At 45.4% G+C, this 20,595-nt stretch overlaps 1 protein-coding gene across 20 annotated transcripts in view; it reads left to right on the forward strand.

Moving 5' to 3' along the window:
• The window catches only part of MAP4 (microtubule associated protein 4), a 197,564-nt gene that overhangs the window by 166,562 nt on the left and 10,407 nt on the right, over positions 1-20,595 (forward strand). For 9 of the 20 annotated variants that reach the window (XM_058727102.1, XM_058727110.1, XM_058727097.1 and 6 more), the window contains 7 exons: positions 9,329-9,435; positions 10,253-10,468; positions 14,132-14,315; positions 14,878-14,937; positions 15,054-15,346; positions 16,637-16,750; positions 18,707-18,799. In XM_058727102.1, coding sequence (XP_058583085.1) covers positions 9,329-9,435; positions 10,253-10,468; positions 14,132-14,315; positions 14,878-14,937; positions 15,054-15,346; positions 16,637-16,750; positions 18,707-18,799 — 1,067 coding nt within the window. The remainder of the gene's footprint in view (positions 1-9,328; positions 9,436-10,252; positions 10,469-14,131; positions 14,316-14,877; positions 14,938-15,053; positions 15,347-16,636; positions 16,751-18,706; positions 18,800-20,595) is intronic. The other 11 variants (XM_058727103.1, XM_058727111.1, XM_058727104.1 and 8 more) reach the window with 6 other exon arrangements.

Consider the following 20,595-nt stretch of genomic DNA (forward strand, 5'->3'; position numbering starts at 1 on the left):
TAAAGATTCATGCTTACGATATGTCAGTCACTGTCTAGGCGCTGGATATTGCCCACATTCTCAAGCAAGTTATGATCAAATTGGGGTGGGGGAATGGAGCAGTGAGAGAGTTGTGAATCATGGAAACTACCTGGAGGAGGTGGTTCGGAAGCCCTGGTGCCTAACTTTGCAAGGGACAGCCTTCCAGGCAAAGGGACTCACTTAAGGGAGCCTAGATAGCTCATTGTTAGGTAAAAGAACAATGACCAGTATTCATGGGGTACTCTTGTAAGGATTATTTAATTTCAAAGAACGGAAACACACTCAGAGGAACTCAAATTTATAAAAAGGTGTTTATTGACAGGGAGTCTCAGGGAATCCAGTTGCAGGAAGCGTAGTCGGGCTGCAGCCATTATGTGCCTCTCAGGACATTTGCTTCACCCTAAATAAACATTGTGTTCCATTCCCTTCCCTGCTGGAAACTGCTTTCTCTGCCATCTCATACATTTTCTTTCCTTGGTGACTCTGGTCCACACAGACACTGGGTTGCCATGGTTTGGGCTCTGTGCCCCACTTTATGCTACCTTACATCCCTTATATCTGATCACCTCATTCACCTGGAGACTTCTCGGGAGAAGAATGTGGGTTGAGCAAACATGTCAAAGCCATCCATACATATGTGGCCGGAAATAATGGGAGAACACCTCTAGAAAATTATTTGGAACCCAAACTTCAAATGCCCCTTAAGATGTTTTAAAAAACTGCTGGCTGCCTATAACAATGAAGTGGCCCAAAGTCAGCTTTGGGATGACTCAGTAGACAGGATGAACTGGAAAACAGAGGATTGAAAGCAGAAATCCTTGTGACAATAATAGCTTGTCTCATGTAGTAGTTGTAAGTGAAATACTGATGACATGAATGGGGAAATAGAACAGGTGAAATCAACTTGAAAACTGAATGTGGAAGGTGTGTGTGTGTGTGTGTGTGTGTGTGTGTGTGAGAGAGAGAGAGAGAGAGAGAGAGAGAGAGAGAGAGAGAGAAAGAGAAAGAGAAAGGAGTCGAACCTAGTGCTGTTATACTGAGCCTGGGTTTCCCAGCAGGTAGTAACGCAAATACTGGAAAGATCCAACAGAAGGAAGTAGTTTTGTGGAGCAGTTACAAGTTCTGTTTTGAGCATTATTTTTCAAAACTGTAGGGACATTTGGGTAGTAGTCTCTAGCAATTGGCTGGCATAGACCCCTGAGCCAAAGGTGGAGGGTCATGGTGAGAAGCACCGTCTGGGAGGGAGGTAGCAGTTTCTGCTTCTGTGTACGTCAGGTGTTTTTCACTGGGTGGCAGCGATGTAGGTTGAGGTGTTGCATGCTTATGTCATAGGCAGTGGGACTTTGTGTAGATGTTTACTGAACAATCCTGGGCCTGCTGAAACATGTGCATAGTGATCTGGGGCTAATGGCAACATATCACACATTTGGTAAGATGTTCTTTCAGCTTGCTATAGAAAAAAAGACATTCACCAACCTTGTGTGTTTTTCTTTTCTTTCTTCATATTTTTAAAACTAAGCAAATTCAGTTTTGACTCATAATACATAGAGTTTCAAACATCAAAAAGTACAAACTGCTATAAATTAGAAAATCTCCTACCAAGACAAGACCACTTGATTCACTTTTTCTTGCTTCTTTCCTCTAAGTACAGCTAAATACTCTGAAAAGAATTCAGCAGACAATTATAAAAGGAATCTGAAATGTGGAGAGGAGAGGACGGACTGGGTAGGGAACTCAGGGCTTAAGGAAGGACAGTGTGCATTGAGACCCCTGGGTTTTCTTTCTAATCTCTCTTGTACCCAGGTCTGGGCCCTGGAGAGTGCCTGCAACCCAGAAGTGCCAACAAGCACAGATGCCTCCCCGTCCCCAAGCCTCCCCAACCAAAAAAAAAAAAAAAAAAAAAAAAAAAAAAAAAAAAAAAAAAAAAAAAAAGAAGAAAGAAAAGAAAGAGAAAAGAAAGGAGAAGAGAAGGGAAAAAAGAAAGAATAAAAAGCCTACTTTCTCTTGCCAAAAGACTAGGAAAGGGAAGCCATATTCCCCTACTCATATCCAGCAGCAGTAGTGGGCTCAGTCCTGCTGAGCAGTGCTCATGAGGGCCCACCTGTCACCTGTTCCACACCTGACAGCAAAATACAATCCATCCACACTGGCAGGAGAATCTATCCCTAGTCCCCCACAGGTGACAGCACCAGTGACACCTTTAGGCCTGATGTCTTCTAGCCTTCTCTTCAGGAACAGAAGGAGACCTTGGGAGGTTTCCTCCTATACACCCTTCCCTCCAGCAGCAAAAGGCCAGGTGGGTGCCTCCTGCTCCCGGTGGCACCTGCAGAGATTGAACAAGAAGTATGCCAGCACCAGGCAGCCAGAGAACAGGCCAGGAGAAACTCTCTGCATTCTGTGGGTCTGGCATCACTCAACCCTGACCTAGTGAAACCATCTGGCCCAGGGAGGCGGCTTCATCCCTTGCTGGAACTACCAGCCGGGACTGAGTGACATTCTCATGAAGCCAGAAGAACACAGCAGTCCACAGTTGCATTACAAGGGCTCTGGAGACTAAATTGTTATTGAAACTACAGCCAGAACATGCACACTAAATTTAAACAATGATTACCTGATATCATACAAAATTAGGATTGTGAAGCAGCCATTATAAAATTGCTTCAACAAGCAATAATGGATTGTCTTGAAACAATGGAAAAACTAGAAAATCTCAGCAAAGAAATAGAAGTTATCAAAAAGTAGGAGATGGAAATTATAGATAGGAAAAATACAATAATCATGTAAAAAAACATGTCTGATGGGCTCAATAGTACACTGGAAATGTCAGAGAATAGAATCCGTGAACTTGAACACAGATCAATAGAATTTAGTCCATCTGAACAAAAGAGAGAAAATAGAAAAAATTACAGCTCCTCAGAGCCTTCTATAACAATAACAAAAGATCTAACATTTGTATCACTGGAATCCCAGGAGAGGAGAAAAAAATGTGAGGCTGAACAATTATTTGAAGAAATAATGACTGAAAGCACCTCAAATTTGTCAAAAGATATAAACCTAAAGATTGGAGAAACTGAATGAACCTCCAAGAGAAAAAACCCAAAGACATCTACACCAAGACATATTATAATTAAATTCTGCCAACTGAAGACAAAGAAAAAAGATCTTGAAAACAACTGTAGAGAACTAACATATCTGTATTGGGGAATAGCAGTTCAAATGGTGTCGTGATTCTTACCGGAAACCATGAGGGCAGAAGGAAGTAGCACAACGTTTTTCAAGTGTTAAAAGAATAGTCAACTGCAAATTGTATATCTGGCAAAACCATCCTTCAGGAAAAAAGGGAAAGTAATGACATTCTAAGAGGAAAACTAAGAGGATTTTTGCTTGCTGACATCCCTTTAGAGAGTGGCTAAAGGAAGCTTTCCAAAAAGATATCATAACAGAAGGAGGCTTGGAATTTCAGAAATGAAAAAGCAATTAGAACAATGGAATGAGTAAAAATAGGAGTAAATATAAATAGACTGTCCTCACGAAGTTTAAAAATCTTATTTGATGATCGAAGCAAAAATTGTACCATCTGATGTGGTGCTCGATGTCTGAGAAGGAAATACCTAAGAAATTACATTTAAAAAGCAGGGAGGATAAAAGATCCTAAATAGAAGTACGTAAAATGGTACACTCAAAAACATTAAAAAATAAAAGTGGAATTTTAAAACATGTTCAAGTAGCCCACAGGAAGGCAAAAGAAACAGAGGGAACAAATAATAAAAAACAGAGCCGCCCTCTGTGCCCTCCTCATTGACACCATGCTCCAGTTCCTGCTTGGAATTACGTGTGGCCCCCTAGTTGGAATGTATCTGGTCCAGAACCATGACATAGCAAACCTGGTTTAAAAACTTGAAGGAATTAAAAAGGACTTGGATACAAGAAGAAGCCCCCTGCTTTATGAGGCGGACTCCAGCACTGCCTTCTGGATTTGCTGATTCTGCTGTTCTGGAGGGCCTCCTTACCATCTGAGCCAAAAGCTTTCATTTTAAATTCCGGCCTCAGAGATTTTCCTCTCTGCTCGAACCTGCGCTGCCTCTGAGCACAGATGGGGCCACAAGTTAAGAACTCTCCTTTTCCAACATCCTCACTTCTTCCCTTCCTCTTTTCCAGCCGCTTGAGATGGACTAAGACTGGAATTATGGTGCTAGATGAGTAAAGGTGACCTTTAACTAGTTCTTTGGGATTTCTACCACCTTTTTTCCTAAGAAAAGATTGATGAGTTTTGCATAGCTGATCAGATTTGAATAATGCCGATTACACTGTTTAGCAATTATAATGGATGCTTAAACATTTGGTACTAAATTATGTTGTTTCCACGTAATTAAAATTAAAGTCTAGAAGGGGGGAAAACACCCAAATACCAAAATGACAATATAAACCCTAGCTGATCAGTAATTACTTTAAATGCAAATAGTCTAAATACTACAATTGAAGACGGAGATTAGAAGAGTAGATTTTTAAAAAATGACCCAAGTACACGCAGTGTACAAGAAATGCATATCAGGGATGCCTGGGTGGCTCAGTCAGTCAAGCGTCTGACTCTTGATTTTGGCTCAGGTTTTGATTCCAGGGTCGTGGGATCGAGCTGGGCCTGGAGCCTGTATAAGATATTCATTCTCTCTCTCTCTCTCTCTCTCTCTCTCTCTCTCTCTCTCTCTCTCTCTCTCTCCCTATCTCCCTATCTCCCTATCTCCCTCTGCCCCTCTCCCCACTAGCGTGTGCACTCTTTCTAAAATTAAAAAAAGAAAGAAAGAAATGTATGTCAGTCCTAAGGAAGGTAGATTGAAAGTTAAAGATGGAAAAAGATATATCATGTTAACATTAATTTTTTTAAGTGGCTATATTCTTTTCAAGCACCTATGGAACATTTGCCAAGATGGATCCTAGGCCATAAAATGAACTTCAGTACTTTATTAAAAGGTTAAAATCATACAGAATATTTTGTCTGGCTATAATGGAATCAAATTAGAAACCAATAATAGGCCACAGGAAAATCTTCAGTCATTTGGAAATTAGAGTACACATCTTAATAGTCCATGGTTGAAGAGGAAGTTATCACAGGAAAAATTAAAAATAAAATGAGGGGGTCTGGCTGGCTTGGTCGGTGGAGCATGCAACTCTTGATCTCAAGGTTGTAAGTTTCAGCCCCATGTTGGGTGTGGAGATTACTTAAAAATCTTAGGGCTCCTGGGTGGCTCAGTCAGTTAGCGTCCCACTTCGGCTCAGGTCACGATCTCATGGTTTGAGCCCCACATTGGGCTCCCTGCCATCAGCACAGAACCCGCTTCAAATCCTCTGTCCCCCACCCACTCTTCCCCTCCCCTTCTCGCACTCTCTCAAAAAATAAACATTTAGGAAAAAAATTTTAAAAAACAAATAGAATGAACTTTGTGATGAGCACAGGGTGTTGTATGGAAATGTTTAATTGTACACCTGCAACTAATATTACTCGGTATGTTAACAAACTAGAACTAAAATAAAAACTTAAAGGGCACCTGGGTGGCTCAGCTGGTTAGACATCTGACTCTTGATTTCATCTCAGGTCATAATCTCATGGTTTGTGAGTTCTAGCCCCACGTCGGTTCCACACTGATAGTGCAGAGCCTGCTTGAGATTCTTCCTCACCCTCCGACCTCCCTGTCCCTCCCCCCCCCCCCCCCACCTCCTGGCCTCTCTCTCCCTGCCCCAAATAAATAAATGTTAAATAAATAAAAATTTAAATTAAAAATAAAATGAACTGAATAAAAATGAACATAGAACATCTCAAAATCTGTAGAATGCAGCTGTAGCAGTGCTGGGAGGGATATTTATAGCCCTATGTGCTTACCTTAGAAAAAAGATCTCAAATCAATAACCTAAGTTACTACATCAAGAAACTAGAAAAGGAAGAACAAATAAGTCTGAAGCAAGCAGAAATCAGTGAAATTGTAAACAAGAAAACAACAAAGGAAACTTATTAAGCCAAAAGCTGGTTCTTAAAAAATACCAATACAATTGATAAATCTTCAACAAAATTGACAAAGATAAAAAGAAGACACAAACCACTAACTTCAGGAATAGGGGACATCACTGTGGCAATTAAAAGGATAACAAGTGAGCACTGGAAGCACCTTTATTTACACTCCCAATTCAACAGCTCAGAGGAGATTCCTTGAAAGCCACAAATTACCAAAACTCAACCAAGATGAAATAGATAACCTGAATAACCATTAATAAAATTGGAGTCTTAATTAAAAAGTTGCTGAGGGATTCACTGTAGGGGTTCATCCTACATTTAAAGAATAATTAACACCAATTTTACACATTCTCTTCCAGAAAATACAAGAGGAGGCGATATTTCTGATTCATTTTATGAGGTCTGTATTTATCTGATACCAAAACCAAACAAAGACAGTATACAACCAACTGCAGACCAATATGTCTCATGAATGTAGATGCAAAATATTAACACGTCCAACAATATATAAAATTACCTATACACAACAGCCCAGTGGAATTTATTCCAGATCTACATGGCTAGTCCTGTAATCAAAAACCAATCAAGGTTATCCATATCAACAGTCTGAAGAAGAAAATTCATATAAGTGCAGAAATGCATTCAACAAAACTCATCACCCATTTATGAAAAAACACTCATCAAAGATAAGAGGGAGAACTTTCTCAACCTGGTCAACTTCCTCACCTACAGAAAACCTACTGTAACATCATACTTAGTAGTGAAATACTGAGTGCTTTCCCTGTTAAGACTAGGAGCAGGGCAAGGATGCCTGATCTCATCACTCCTACTTAACCCAATACTGGAAGTTCTGTTTAGCACAATAAAGTAAAAGGAAATAAAAGGGCATATAGATTAGAAAGGAAGAAAGAAATCTGGCTCTCTTTGCAGATGACATGATTGTCTATATAGAAAATTCCGAGGAATCTACCAAGAAAAAAAAAAAAAAAACCTTCCTGGAACTAATAAGTAATTTCAGCAAAGTCACAGGATGGAGTTAACTGCATGTCCATACACTAACAGTGACACTATTTTAATAAAAGTCCTGTACATAAATGTTTGTAACTGTAGCAGGTGAATGGTTAAACTGGGGTTAGAGCTGTACCATGGAATATCTGGCATATCATCAGCAGTCAAAAGGAACTAACTACTGATGCATACAACAACACCAGTTGTTGTAACATCTCAAAAGCATTATGCTGGGTGAAAGAAGCCAGACAGAAAAGGTAACATACTGTATGATCCATTTACGTAATAGTCTTGAAATAATATTATAGGGATGGAGAGCAGATTAGTGGTTGCCAGAGATTTAGGGATTAGGAAAGGAAGGGAGGTGGGGTGGCTATAAAAGGGTAACAGGAGGGAGCCTGTGTTAATGGAACATTGATCTGTCCTGATTGCTAGTAGTGGTTACATAAAGCTCCACGTGCAAAAATTGCATGGCACCGCATATGTGCGCACGTGCACACGCACACACTCTCACACAAATGAGTGCTGCATGTAGAACTGGAAACGTCTGAGCAAGCTCTGTGGGTTGTACCAATATCAGCTTCCTGGTTTTGATAGAGTACTGTGCTAATGCAGGGTGTCAGCGCTGGGCGAAGCTGGAGGAAGTGTACACAGGCCCTCCCTGTACATTTCTTTGCAACTTTTAATCAATATAATTACTTCAAAATGATGTTTTAAAATGCTTAAAATAAAGCCTCCTGCCCTCTTAATTCTGTGCCCCATTCCCCCTTCCCCAAATTAAGGCGTTTTTAGAATGCGTGCACAAGTGTATTTGCATTAGAAATCTATTTTGCCCCCATCCTTTCTCTAGACAGATGGTTTCATGTTGCCTTCCTATTCTGCACCTTCCTTTTTTCTTCACTTAATAGAGATGATTCCGTATCGGTCATGCTTTTATGTTTTCAGATGCTGAGATTATCTGATACTTTGCCGTGATGCTTTGACCACTTTTCTATTAACAGACTTTGGCTGTTTCCATTTTGTGCTGTTAGGAACAATGCTCTGATGAAAGGCCTTATACATTTGCCGTTTTGCTGCTGTGTGAATATATCTCTAAGATAAATTTCTGGAAATTGAATTTCTGGATTAGAATTTACACTACAGTTTTCAGAGACACTGGTAGGTTGCCCTGCATAGGAACAGTACCATTCCACACGTTCACCAGCCCCAAGTATCATATTATCCCCATTGGCTGTTTTCACATTTTAGGACTTTTGACAATATGTTAGGTTAAAAATGGCATCTCAGTGTGGTTTTAATTTTCATTTCTCTGAAAAATTGGGCATCTTTTATTTTCAATTTGTATTTCAGTTTGTATTTCTTTTTCTGTAAACTGTGTTCATATCCTTTGGGCCATTTTTCCAGTGGGTTATTGGCTTTTGTAGAAGTTAGCGATTTGTAGGAGTATTTTATATATAATAAGCTCATTGTCTTTGATGTGAGGTTCAAAATTTTTTTCCTGTTTATCATTTGCCTTTTGGCTTTTCTTCTTTTCTTTCTTTCTTTTTTGTGGTCATTGAAGTTTTTGAAACTTCTTCCTTAGGCTGATCTTCTTTGGCTTCTGGATTTTGTGCCAGTTAGAAAGGTCTTTCCCACACCCGGGTTATAAATTTCATGGTATTTTCAGGTGTAGCCCTATTGAAATCTGGAATTACGTCCCCACAGTGGTGCTGCTGGGCATATAGCCTTAGGTGGTAGACTGTTTCTGGCCTTGGGTCTGATTTCATGGGTCTCCTTGGCCTTATTGGAAATCTGGGTCACTGCTAGAACCAGATCAAGTTAATCTCACATCCTCCATAAAGTGGTGCTTTACAGGGAAAGGAAATAAGGGGAGGACATTGGGTGATCTTCTGGCTCTTATCCCATCTTTCAGCAACCTTTATTCCAAGAGATAAACTCTAGTAGAAGAGGGTTTTGTCCCCTGTGTGCTCCGGGAGTTAGTGGTTGGGTGACAGAGCCCCTTTGCTGGTCTCCAGGGAAGGGAAACCAAACTTCAAGGGCCATTTCCTTCCATTGGTCATCTGTGCAAATCCCACTTAGGTTGCCTCTCCACAGGGACAGGCTGCCTGAATCTGTGGAATCTGAAACGGTCCTGACACAATGAGAGGAACTCGGGAGTCTTATCCACATTTCAGAGCACAGCCCTGTGGATTTTGTTCAGATTGAAGTGCTAGTCAGTGTCTGTCTCCACTAAGACTTGCATTTTCAAAATGGGTATGAAAAACATTTGCTTAGCATAACTGTTCCCCCTCTTAGGAATAAGTAAGCCTGAAGAAGGACGGCCTGCTGGGAGTGTGACCGGAAATGACATCACCGCCCCTCCAAACAAGGAGCTCCCACCAAGCCCAGAGAAGAAAACAAAGGTAGGTGCCGGAATGCTGGGTTCTCTTCTACCAATATCATTTTTTAAAACCATACCTTCTGCTGCTGTTGCTTGGATTGTGAATGGAATTTCTTTTTTCTGAGCTATTAGTAGGTCCTTCCCCAGTTTTGGACCTTCTTAGAAAATATTTTATATTCCTATTTTACCATAGTAGCCTAACTCAACCCTTAAAATCTCTTCCCTTGACCCCATTATCTTGAATATGTGTAGAAATATTCTGTAGAGGGTTTCTGCTTCCCTTAACAACAACAATAAAGGGATTTGCAAAACTATTTGGAAATAAATTCTGCAATCTGCATTCATGAAAAGGGAAAACAGATTTTTAAGGTGGATCAAGGCTTCAGACACTTACTGGTACTTACTGCAGAGTAGAAATGCCACACTTCAGTGTGGTCCTAAAACGATGCTGATGTTGCCTCATCAAGGTACAAATAGTAACAGCTGAATCACCTGCTGGTGGCTTTTCTTCCTAAAACTATTATAGCAGCCACCAAAAGCTACTTACTTGTTTAAAGCTGTCACTGAATTTAAGTCTTCAGGTGCCAAACTGCTAGAATTTGTGAGACAGTAAGAATGAATTCCCAGTTTTCTTTCTCTCATGGTTTCTTTCCACTATTTACCAAGCTCAGAAGAACGGAATGCTGCTTTTCAGTTGCATAGATCCTCATTGCTTATAATTTTACTTTGAATTGTGCAATTTATACTTTTTTTTTAATTTGTTTTTATTTTTGTTTGTGTGTTTGATGTTGACCTTTAAAAAAAAAAAACAAAACCACCACCACCAAATCAACTTAAAGCCTTTGGCCACCACTCAACCTGCAAAGACTTCAACATCGAAAGCCAAAACTCAGCCCACTCCTCTCCCCAAGCAGCCGGCTCCCGCCACCTTTGGTGGGTCGAATAAAAAACCCATGAGCCTCGCTGCGGGCTTAGTGCCGGCTGCCCCGCCCAAACGCCCTGCCGCCACCACTGCCAGGCCTTCCACCTTACCTTCAAAAGACGCAAAACCTAAGGTAAGTGGCCACCCAAGCACTCTGCCAGGGAAAAGTTCTCCCCTCCGAGTGTCCGATCGGCTCTCATTGCTCCCAGACAGCGGAATCAAGCTGCTGGAATTGGGGGAAGTGGGGAAAGGCGACTTGAAAATCATTTGGGGCCCAGGATGCAGCCATAACATCTGAAGGCCTTTCAGACCTTGTACCTTTCCCTGCCCCTGCCTGGAGGCAATACTGCATCTGCTTGGGTTTCTCTTCCTTTCTCCCAGCCCCTCCTGCTCTTCACGGTTTGAACACTTGTTAGCCAGTTTGCCCCACTCCACACCCCGTTAGATTAACCCCTTTTTGGTAGAATTCTGCCATCAAATTCCCAAAATGTGGTTTCTTGTCTTTCTCTTTAATCCTCCTACAGAAGTGATTTTTACCCATTACTTTTTTGGATAAAGCTCTTCTGACTGATCTCTGTAGGTTCCAACATCATGTGACAACTTCCTTTGCTTTTGACATTGGGCCCCCTCTCTCCCTCTGCAGTTTTCCAGTTTTTCAGGTCACCCACATTATTGCCTAGAAATCAGTCAATTTGGGCAGCAGTGGCTTCACAGGATTGTCCTAGAAGGGCAGATGGCGTCTGTGGCTTTCTTCCTTAACATTTTGTTTTATTTGAGAAGGGCCTTTAGGTCAGCTTGGTGTTATTCTTTAAATTCATGGTGGGAAATAGTGTCCCATGTTAAAATGGTAGTGTATCAATCTGATCTTGTAAAGAAAATTGGTGGAACCTAGGAATTGTAGAATAGGCTGGAACCTTGGCCAAGAAATTGCTACGGCCAAGAATTTCTATGAGAAATCCTATCATAGATTAAGAATGATAAAATCTCATGAAGCTTTCTGACCCTGATTTACCCAGTTGACTGCTTTTCTTAACTGTTAGAAGACAATTTATTTGCATAAAAGGGCAGAGGGAAAGGCACCTGGGTGGCTCAGTTGGTTAAACGTCTGACTTCGGCTCAGGTCATGATCTCCCGGTTCATGAGTGAGTTCAAGCCCCACATCAGGCTCACTGCTGTCAGTGCAGAGCCTGCTTCAGATACTCTGGTCCCCCTCTCTCTGCCCCTCCCCCACTGTGCTCTCTCAAAAATAAACATTAGGGGCGCCTGGGTGGCTTAGTCGGTTAAGCGTCCGGTTCTTGATTTTGGCTCAGATCATGATCTCACGGTTCATGGGTTTGAGCCTGGCATCGGGCTCTGCACTGACAGTGGGGGAGCCTGCTTGGGATTCTCTCTCCCTCTCTCTGCCCCTCCCATGCTTGCACTCTCTCGCAAAATAAATTTTTAAAGTTGAAAAAATAAATAAAAAATAAAATAAACATTAAAAAGAGAGAGAGCGAGTAGAGGGAAAGTGACTAGAGCTATGGTACAACAAATCCTGGGGCTGACAGGACAGTGGCAGGGGCGCAGTGTATAGTGAACTTTTACTCTGCAGTAATAATAAAAACGAAGTGCAGTGTACTGGTTTCTTTATGTCTGTTAATTCCTTCACTCCTCTCTCTCAGCAACCCATGATGTGGATATTCATATTCTCATTTCATGGCTCAATGAAATAACCTTCCTAAGGTCCAGTGCCAGTAAGTCACAGAACTAGTATTTGAACTTGGGTCTGACTCCAGCACTGATACTTGGGCCTCCGTCAGCACTGTTCTTTCTTGTCCATGCAGCTTTTATTTTTATTTTTTATTTATTGATTTATTTTTAAAGTTTGCTTATTTTGAGAGAGAGAGAAAGAGAGAGAGAGAGGGTGCAAGCAGTGGAGGGGCAGAGAGAGAGAGAGAGAGAGAGAGAGAGAGTATCTCAAGCTGGCTCCACACTGTCAGCACAGAGCCTGACGTGGGGCTCGATCTCACCAACTGTGAAATCATGACCTGAGTTGAAACCAAGGGTTGGTTGCTGAACTAACTGAGCCACCCAGGTGCCCCTCATGGCCATGCAGCTTTTAGACAGCATTTTGAGACACAGCTGATCTGAAAAGGTGATCTGCATTACAATTACAAACTTGTTTTTTAGACAAGAAACAGATAAAAACATTTGGAGAGATTGATAGAAATGAAGCCTTAAGAAATTTATTTTTATCTTTATTTTGGTAGAAAGATTGTAGAAGCAGACAAAGGAGGAAAAACTTACTCAGAAAAAATAAGCAGATCTAGGATTCTGGTAGAGAAGAAAATATGAATTGAGAAACAGCAGAGTAAGGGCAGTTACCAAAGCAGGCTGGTTCTGTAGCTTGCTGAAACCAAGAGACTGGCAGCTAAAGAGTGTCACATTTTTAAGAGCCTTCTATCCTTAATAACCTTTTTTTCCAACTTCTTTTATCACCATTACTTCCACTAGCAAAAGAAGACCCTACTAGATTATTCTGAATCACAGTCAGAATACTGAGAATTTGAAGGAGACCTCAGAGTATCTGGTTTAGTACTCAGACTTTTGAGCAGACAGGAGGGAGCCCCTCTGCACAAAATCCTACGATGTATTCCGAACAGAGCTGGTAGCTGAACAGTTCCTCTTATTCCAGTCTGAGGGTTCTTCGTACCATACTTCAGGGACTTCATTTGTAGAAGTGTCCATTACCCTGCATTTTCACTTAGACTTTAACTGGATGCCAGCCCTTAATTTCTGAGCTCCTCCTAAGCTGATTTTCCATTTAAGCAGTGTCCTGCTGGTCTCTGCCAACACACTGCCCTGTGTGGCCATTTCTCTTGGAGCAGAAGAGCTGGATCCACTGTGTCTGTGTTTTGGCTTCCTCTCTTGAGGAAGGCTTATCAAAAGAGTGTGTCCTTCTCCTATTCCTGTAGAAACCAGGCTAAATTGATCCCTTCCCTTCCTTACTAGTAAGGCCATACCCCGCCTTCACGGAAGAGGAACGACCGGGGCCCAGATGCCAAGCACCTACACTTGAGAGAATTTTCCCTTTTGCTGTCAGATTTTCCCTTTTGATGTCACAGCTGACATCGGTGCTTCTCATTCTCTCTGGTCGTCAGGCCTGCACCCTCCACCTGCCCCCTTCTCGTCGTCTCTGTGCTCTGGTCCCCACAGATCCTCTGGTCCTGACCTCCTTTATCCAGATGAGGAAATAAAGCCCATAGAGGTTCTGTGATTTTCCGAGAAACACACTGTGAGTTGGGGGCCTGACTGGGGTTGGAGCTCAGGCTTCGGATCGAACTGGTTAGGCCAGTGTTCTTTCCATCTGCAGCCCTATTCTGCTCAGCACTCACTGGGTGTATCTTAGCCAAAAGAATGACTGAATTTGCTTAAACATAATTTTTAATTTTTTTGTGGTGTTTATGTATATTTGTCTTTCATCAGGTCGTTAAATACTGATGTATTTAATGTATTAAATACGTTCGATCCTGCGGCAAACTTCGTTTGTGATGTGGTATACTTGACTGGTTTGTTCATTCTCACCGGTTCAGGTTGGATTGAGATAGTTAGACTCCCCCATCTCCTGACTCCAGCTGGCCCAGCACCCTACATGGCCAGCTTCTCACTTTGTCTGAAGGACTTAGATCTCAGCAGTATAAATTTTCCTACCAAGAAGTACCAAATCCATAGTACCCCTGTTTTCTGCTGTCCTTTAACATGACTTCCTGGGGCTCTTGCTGACCTGCTGCTCTTATTCCCACTTCCCTGTTACCAGCCTGTTGCAGAGGCGAAGATTCCTGAGAAGCGGGCCTCCCCATCCAAGCCGGCCTCTGCCCCAGCGCTCAGGCCTGGCGCCAAGAGCACCCAGACTGTTCCAAAAGCCACAGCAGCTGCCACTCCTGCCTCAGCTGGGCCAAGCAGCAGGAGCCCCCCCACACCTGTGCCCAAGAGGCCCACCAGTGAGTACTGTCACCCTTCCTTCCCATGGGAACCAGCGGGGAGACAGGAGAGATCTGTGTGTCTCTGTGCACCAGACCTTAACAGGGAACACTGATCTTCACGTGCAGTTAGCAAGTATGTCTGTTCAGAAAACTCTTGAGTGAAAGGGATTCTCATGAATTCCCAGGTAGGATTACTATTCCCTTCTTAGTAACTTCACATTACTCAGCACACTGTGGTCATGGGCTTACATGATAGGAAGTCAGTTGTTCGGTTCCGCAGGCCTGTACTGGTAACCCACTTCCAAGGCCATGTGGAAGGCACTGTTAAGATTGTAGAAAAGAGTAAGGATACAGTGCGTGGCCTTTTGTGCTCCATAAGGGCCCAGTCTTTACCTGGCTGTCTAATTTACTCTTAATCTATTCCAGAGACGAGCACAGCCCATGGCCCAAAGGGGACATTCGGTAATTGTTGAATGAATGAATGAATGAATGAATGAATGAATCAATCTCAGTATTGGATGAGCCATTCACTAGGTCACTTTGTTAAACATTAAATAGTAAAAAGTGTATGTTTGTGCAGCCATCAAGACTGAGGGAAAGCCTGCAGACATGAAGAAGACAGCCACGAAGTCTGCACCAGGTAACACCCGTCCCCCACCTCCTGGGACCCTAATTTAAACCCCTACCTCTTTGCAGCTTCCAGGCTCCCTTCTGCTCTCTCCCGCTGATCCCCTGTCATCTCTTACTTCTTTGCAGCTGACCTGAGTCGCCCCAAGAGCACCTCCACCACTTCAGTGAAGAAGAACACCACTGTCCCCGGGGCAGCCCCCGCAGCAGGGGTGGCCCCCGGCCGAGCCAAGCCCACACCCACCCCTCCTCGGCCCTCTGGGACTCCTTCCTCGGACAAGAAGCCCACGTCAGCCAAGCCCGGCTCCTCTGCACCGAAGCCGAGCCGCTTGTCTACCAACGCTTCCACCCCTGATCTGAAGAACGTCCGCTCCAAGGTTGGCTCCACGGAAAACATCAAGCATCAGCCTGGAGGAGGCCGGGTGAGTCCTGGAGCTCGTGGTCCTTGGCATGCTAGCCCTTGCTTCCCTCCCTGCCACGCCACACCCCTGGGCCCACCGAAGCAGAAGGGTTGTCATGACGTCGGATTCAATGTCACAGACTTGCAGCCTGGGCTCCACGTCCATCCGGCAGCAGACTGTCTCCTCCCATCTCTATCAGGGGGGCTCCTGGTGTGTATTTTGGGCTTTAGGCGTACATTTTGGTTTGGAGGCAAAAGGGTTCTTGTACTTAACAAAACAAACAGGGAAGCCCTGGCCTGTGAGACCTGCTGGCTGTGCTCCCCACCCCTGTGCTGTGAGCATCAGGACCTGACCCGCAGGAGGGGGAACCTGGGCTTGGGAGAGGCATGTCTGCCTGAAAGAAGATAGGGTGCCCCCTTGTGGCCGGGGTGACTGCCCGCTGCAGGGAAGAAGGGCTGTCAGAAGGGCTGTGGTGGGGAGTGCTGTTGAGGTCCAGGTGCTTCACTCTTAAGGATTTTCTGTTTACGTCCACCGCAGAATTGTCAGCTGTTAGCAGGGATGGGACCTGGTGTAGCAAACGGTGGTGGCGAAAGTCCCAGTTTGGGTCCATGGAGCAGTAACCTCATTTCCTATGTGATTCTCTAGCACTTAAGACACCACACCTCCCATTCAGGGTAGGATCCTTAAATTGCTTCAACCCCAGAGCCTTTAAAACATTGAACAGGGCCCAGAATCCTGGTACTGTTGGAAGACACTGATGGCAAACTGGGATTAGTCTGGAATAAGGGCCTAAGAGTTGCTTTTGCTAAGAGGCTGTGGCTCTGGTGTACCCAGATGGTGTGACCATCCCCCCCGCTTCCTGTGCTCTTCTTATGCTTTCGTTGGGCAAAAATTGCAGGAGGTCTTGGTGAGGAGTTGAGTGACTTGGCCTGGTGAGTGGTGTGACACTTCCCATCATCAATAGTGGCTCCTGTGACTACAGCAGCTTGCTTGGGGCGAGGACATTTGAGTGGGGGAGCATTGTGACTGGAAAACACACTCTCGGAAGAGAATCCCTAACTTAGCCCTCCTTCCCTCCTTCTCTCCGCGGATGGTGTCTCGATCTTGTCCTCGTGTCTCCAGACTATAGTCTGCAGCTCCTCCTTCTGGCTGGTTTGTCCCGGGAAACGGTTTGTTCCTAGGAGCAAGGGTGACCTGCTTCTGCGTGGTGGCCTGGCCTGGATTCGAGTCCCCTACAGCTTTCTTCCCTTCTTGGCATTTGGGCTCTTACCCTCTTGGTTTGAAATTTGCCCTCCCTTTATCTCCATCCAGGCCAAAATAGAGAAAAAAACAGAGGCAGCTGCTACAGCTCGAAAGCCTGAACCTAATGCAGTCACTAAAACAGCCGGTCCAATTGCGAGTGCGCAGAAACCACCTGCTGGGAAAGTGAGTTTTATTTAGACTTTTACCTCTTGAAGGTGAAAGATGATAAACTGTTTCTTCCAGCCTGAGTCACTTTCCCTTCTATCGCACTTTTTTCCTATCCTTAACCAGTTTCTACTTCGCCCCCGCATTCCCTCCTCTCTGTTTGATGACTCAGCCATCAGAAAAAAGTTTTGTATTAACCCTGACAGCTAACAGATTTGGGAGCCCATTACCCTTTGGGGAATATTTATTCAGCTGGACAAAATGGATCCAAAAATTTTCAGCCACTTCCTTCACACTGACCTTGATGTGAAACCCACCCATTTTGTGTGCAAACACACACACAGCACCCATGTTCTTCCTCAGTAAAACATGGGATTGGTTACTCTGCTGCGCCTGGAACCCTGGAGCCCTGGTGCTTGTAATTGAACTAGAAGGCCCCTTTCGTAACCTGCTGGGTATGGAGATAGCTTTATTTGCCCTGGTTCCCCATGTCACCTCCTCACTGAAAGTTTAGGTGCTCGTTCCCACTGGAAGCCCGCTCAGCCTAGGGATTGCATACCACCGGCAGGGCACAGGTAAACAGAAACTCTAGGTTCTTTCCTCTTACCTCCACACCCTGGAAGCAGGCCCCTCCTGCTTGCTGTGAGAACCTTCTTTTAGCTGTGGCAGGTAGGTCATCTGTCCATCCAGGGACTGCCAGAGAAGCCTTAACCTCCAGCCCTTAGGGACCAGGGTGGACAGTCTCAGTGCAAGGAATTTGTACCCTCGGTGAGGCTTCTGGGTAACTCCTAGAGGCCCTGGAGTTCTCTGGTTCAGAGCAGGGTTTCACTGGGTAGTGGTTTGCTGACCAGTTATTCATCACTGACATTACAAAGAAGGCACGAATCAGTGAGGTATTTGGGCTGGAATCTCTCGGGGTGGATTTCTCTGTTCAGTGGAAAACTCTTCAGCTTGGGGCCTGCTTCATTTGTGAAGGGCTCTGAAGCAAAGGAAGGAAGGAGAAGCTGGCAACTGTTTCTCCTTGGGAAGGCTCAGAAAGAATTCTTTGTTCCAGCCCTTAGAGCCTGGGCCTTTGTGTGGCCGCATTCCAGGGAGAGCCATTCATAAACACGACAGTGTGCCTGTGCATCATTGCAGCCTTGCTTGGAGCCGGTTCTCTCTGCGCGTGTAACTCACAGGGCACAGGACTGGGCATCTGGAGGATGGAAGAGGTGTTTTACTGTCGAGTTGAAAAAAAAGTCTAGACCAGAATCTCACTCTGGTCCTGTGCTTTCTCGAGCCCCCAGACGCAGGAGCTGCTACTTGTGGAGTGTGGAGCTGCTGAGGCTGTGGCCCGCGCTCCCCCTGGTGTCCGGATTCTGCATGGTGGCTCCAGCGGCCTCTGGCCCATCTGCATTTATAACTGAGCTATGCTGTCCCTTCCTTCCTGTAGCATCAGATCTGTGCCCTGTGAGCCAGCTGCCCAGCACTTCTCTGAGCAGCCGTTGCCTCCCCGAGTGGGTCTGTTTGCTGCAGTTCCCAGCCTCAGATTTAAGGGAAGTGCCGAGCTTCAGCGAAGACCAGTCCGGATAAGCAGGATCCTTGCAGAGAGCAGTCCCAGGACACTGTGTCTCAGCTCTCAGGGAGAGCAGGCGGGAGCGGGGCCATGCCTGAGTGCGCATCCAGGGCCTGCAGCTGGCTGGGCCTTGTGCACCACGGCCCAGCCCCAAGGAGCAGTGATGAGGACTGTGGAGCCCTTTTGCGACATGTGCTTCTGTGCTCGTGTTGTTCATTCATGTCTTCGCTCCCTGTCCTGCCATTTCAGATTCCTTCCCCTGTGCTTTTCCACAGCTGCTCTCCTGCAGGCGGGGGCGGAATTGTAACGGCACCCTGTGTCAGTCATTGTGATCACGTGTGGACTCACTGCCTGCCCTGTGTCGGTTCTAACCAGCCCTCTCCCTTTGTGTTGTTTTTTTCTGTTCTCTAACACTCCAGGTCCAGATAGTCTCCAAAAAAGTGAGCTACAGCCATATTCAGTCCAAGTGTGGTTCCAAGGACAATATTAAGCATGTCCCTGGAGGTGGTAATGTAAGTATGAGCTCTGGACAGCTGGTGTCTGAGCCGTAGCCCCGTGGGGCACCGGGGAGAGGGCCGCTTGCGCTCCCAGGACCACAGCAGCCTGGCTCGGGGCTTTCTTCCAGACACAGGCCAGCAAAGTGAGAGGAGGCTCAGTGCTCCTGTGTGTTAGGACCAGCTGTTTCTGGGGAACCCCTGACCAACACCCTGGTGATGCCCATTTGGCATCTTTTCTCATCTTCTCTTTCCCTTCTGCTCTCTTTCACCCACTTTCCCCTGTTCTGAGTCCTTCTTCCTCTTACTCCCTCAGCCCCTCCTTTTCTTTTTGTCCCCTTCCTCCTTCCGTCCAGACAACCTTTTATCACGCTGCCCTTCTGTGCCAGCCCTACGCTGTGTGTTGGGGGCACAGTGACTCCAGCTAACAGGCCCTGGTCTAACGTTAGAGAACACCGTGTTCACCTTCCACGTGTCCTCGTGACAGTGCTCAGGCAGGCGGGACCCCAGCGTGCACCAGAGGTGTGTTATGGAGAGGCCACATGCAGCCTCTGCCTTCGTGGCTTCTCCCCTGCTTCTCTCCCCACCCCACAGTCAGGGAGCTCATCCTGCTCTGTCTCTCTAGGCTTCGTTCAGTTCCTGCTCCTTACTGTCTTGGACTGGACTGAGTTCTGCTCTGCTCACCCTTTTCATTTTCGGCCTTTGTCCCTCCTGTCCCCTCAGTGGCCATGCCATCCTGCCTGTGGCTTACAAACACTCCCCAGCCCAGTGGTCGTATTGTGAGGAATCAGCCTCAGGGCAGCCCTGTCTTGCCCCACACAAGGCCCCTTCTTGCACCTCCTTCCCAGTCACTTCGCACCAGTGGCTCTTCTAATGTGGGTAGAAAGCGCACTCTTGACGTGGAGGTGGGGCGTACTCAGCCGGCCTGGTAGCTGGCCAGACGTTAGCCAGCCTGGTGTGCGATGAGCTGAAGTGGGTGAAGTGTTTAAAGACAGTATCTAGTTAAGGTGATAAAGATCCAGCTTGGGAGGGCCCCACGTAGGCACCAGCCTCAGCTTTTCCTTTCAGGCTTTTGACCTAGGTGAGAACAGGAAGTGAGCAGAGATTACGAAGGAACTGGTCATTGTGTGTGTGACACAGAAATACATTTGTGTATAGTGTGCAGTTGTATGTACAAGGTAGGAAAATAGACATGTATTTTTTTTTTTTCAAAGTTTGTTTTGAGAGAATGCGGGAGGGAGCACACATGCACAAGTGGGGGAGGGGCAGAAAGAGAGGGAGAAAGAGAATCCCAAGCCGGCTTCGCACTGTCTGCACCGAGCCCACCTCAGGGCTCGATCTCCCGAACCATGAGATCTCGACCTGAGCCCAAACGAAGAGTTGGACGCCTAACAGACTGAGCCCCTGGGCGCCCCAAAATAGACATCATTTATCTGTCACTTACTGTGGTCTTGGCACATTGCCTACATGTGACTTCCAAGATTTTTTTTTAAGCATTGTATTGTAGGAGGCTTCCTTAAGCAGCCTCTCATTCGGAAACCTGCCTGTGAGCAGTGTTTCCAGGTGGGGAGATGAAGGTAGACGGCCTTGACTGAGGGGCCATACTTGCTTCCCTCAGCCCCTCCATAAAGCCACCACAGATAGACACGCAGCTGAGAAAGAGTGGGCCCGCTGGCACAGGTAGAACAGTGTCACACGTCACCCGCAGACCCCATCCCCTCCTGTATAGAAATTCTGAAGTTAGCACCCAGATGAGAGGCTGGAGCAGGGTCCCAGTTAGTGCTGCGCGGCGCCCCCGTGTACATACAAACGTC

Source organism: Neofelis nebulosa, chromosome 4 (genome assembly GCF_028018385.1).
Source record: "Neofelis nebulosa isolate mNeoNeb1 chromosome 4, mNeoNeb1.pri, whole genome shotgun sequence".
Classification (NCBI taxonomy): Eukaryota; Metazoa; Chordata; class Mammalia; order Carnivora; family Felidae; genus Neofelis; species Neofelis nebulosa.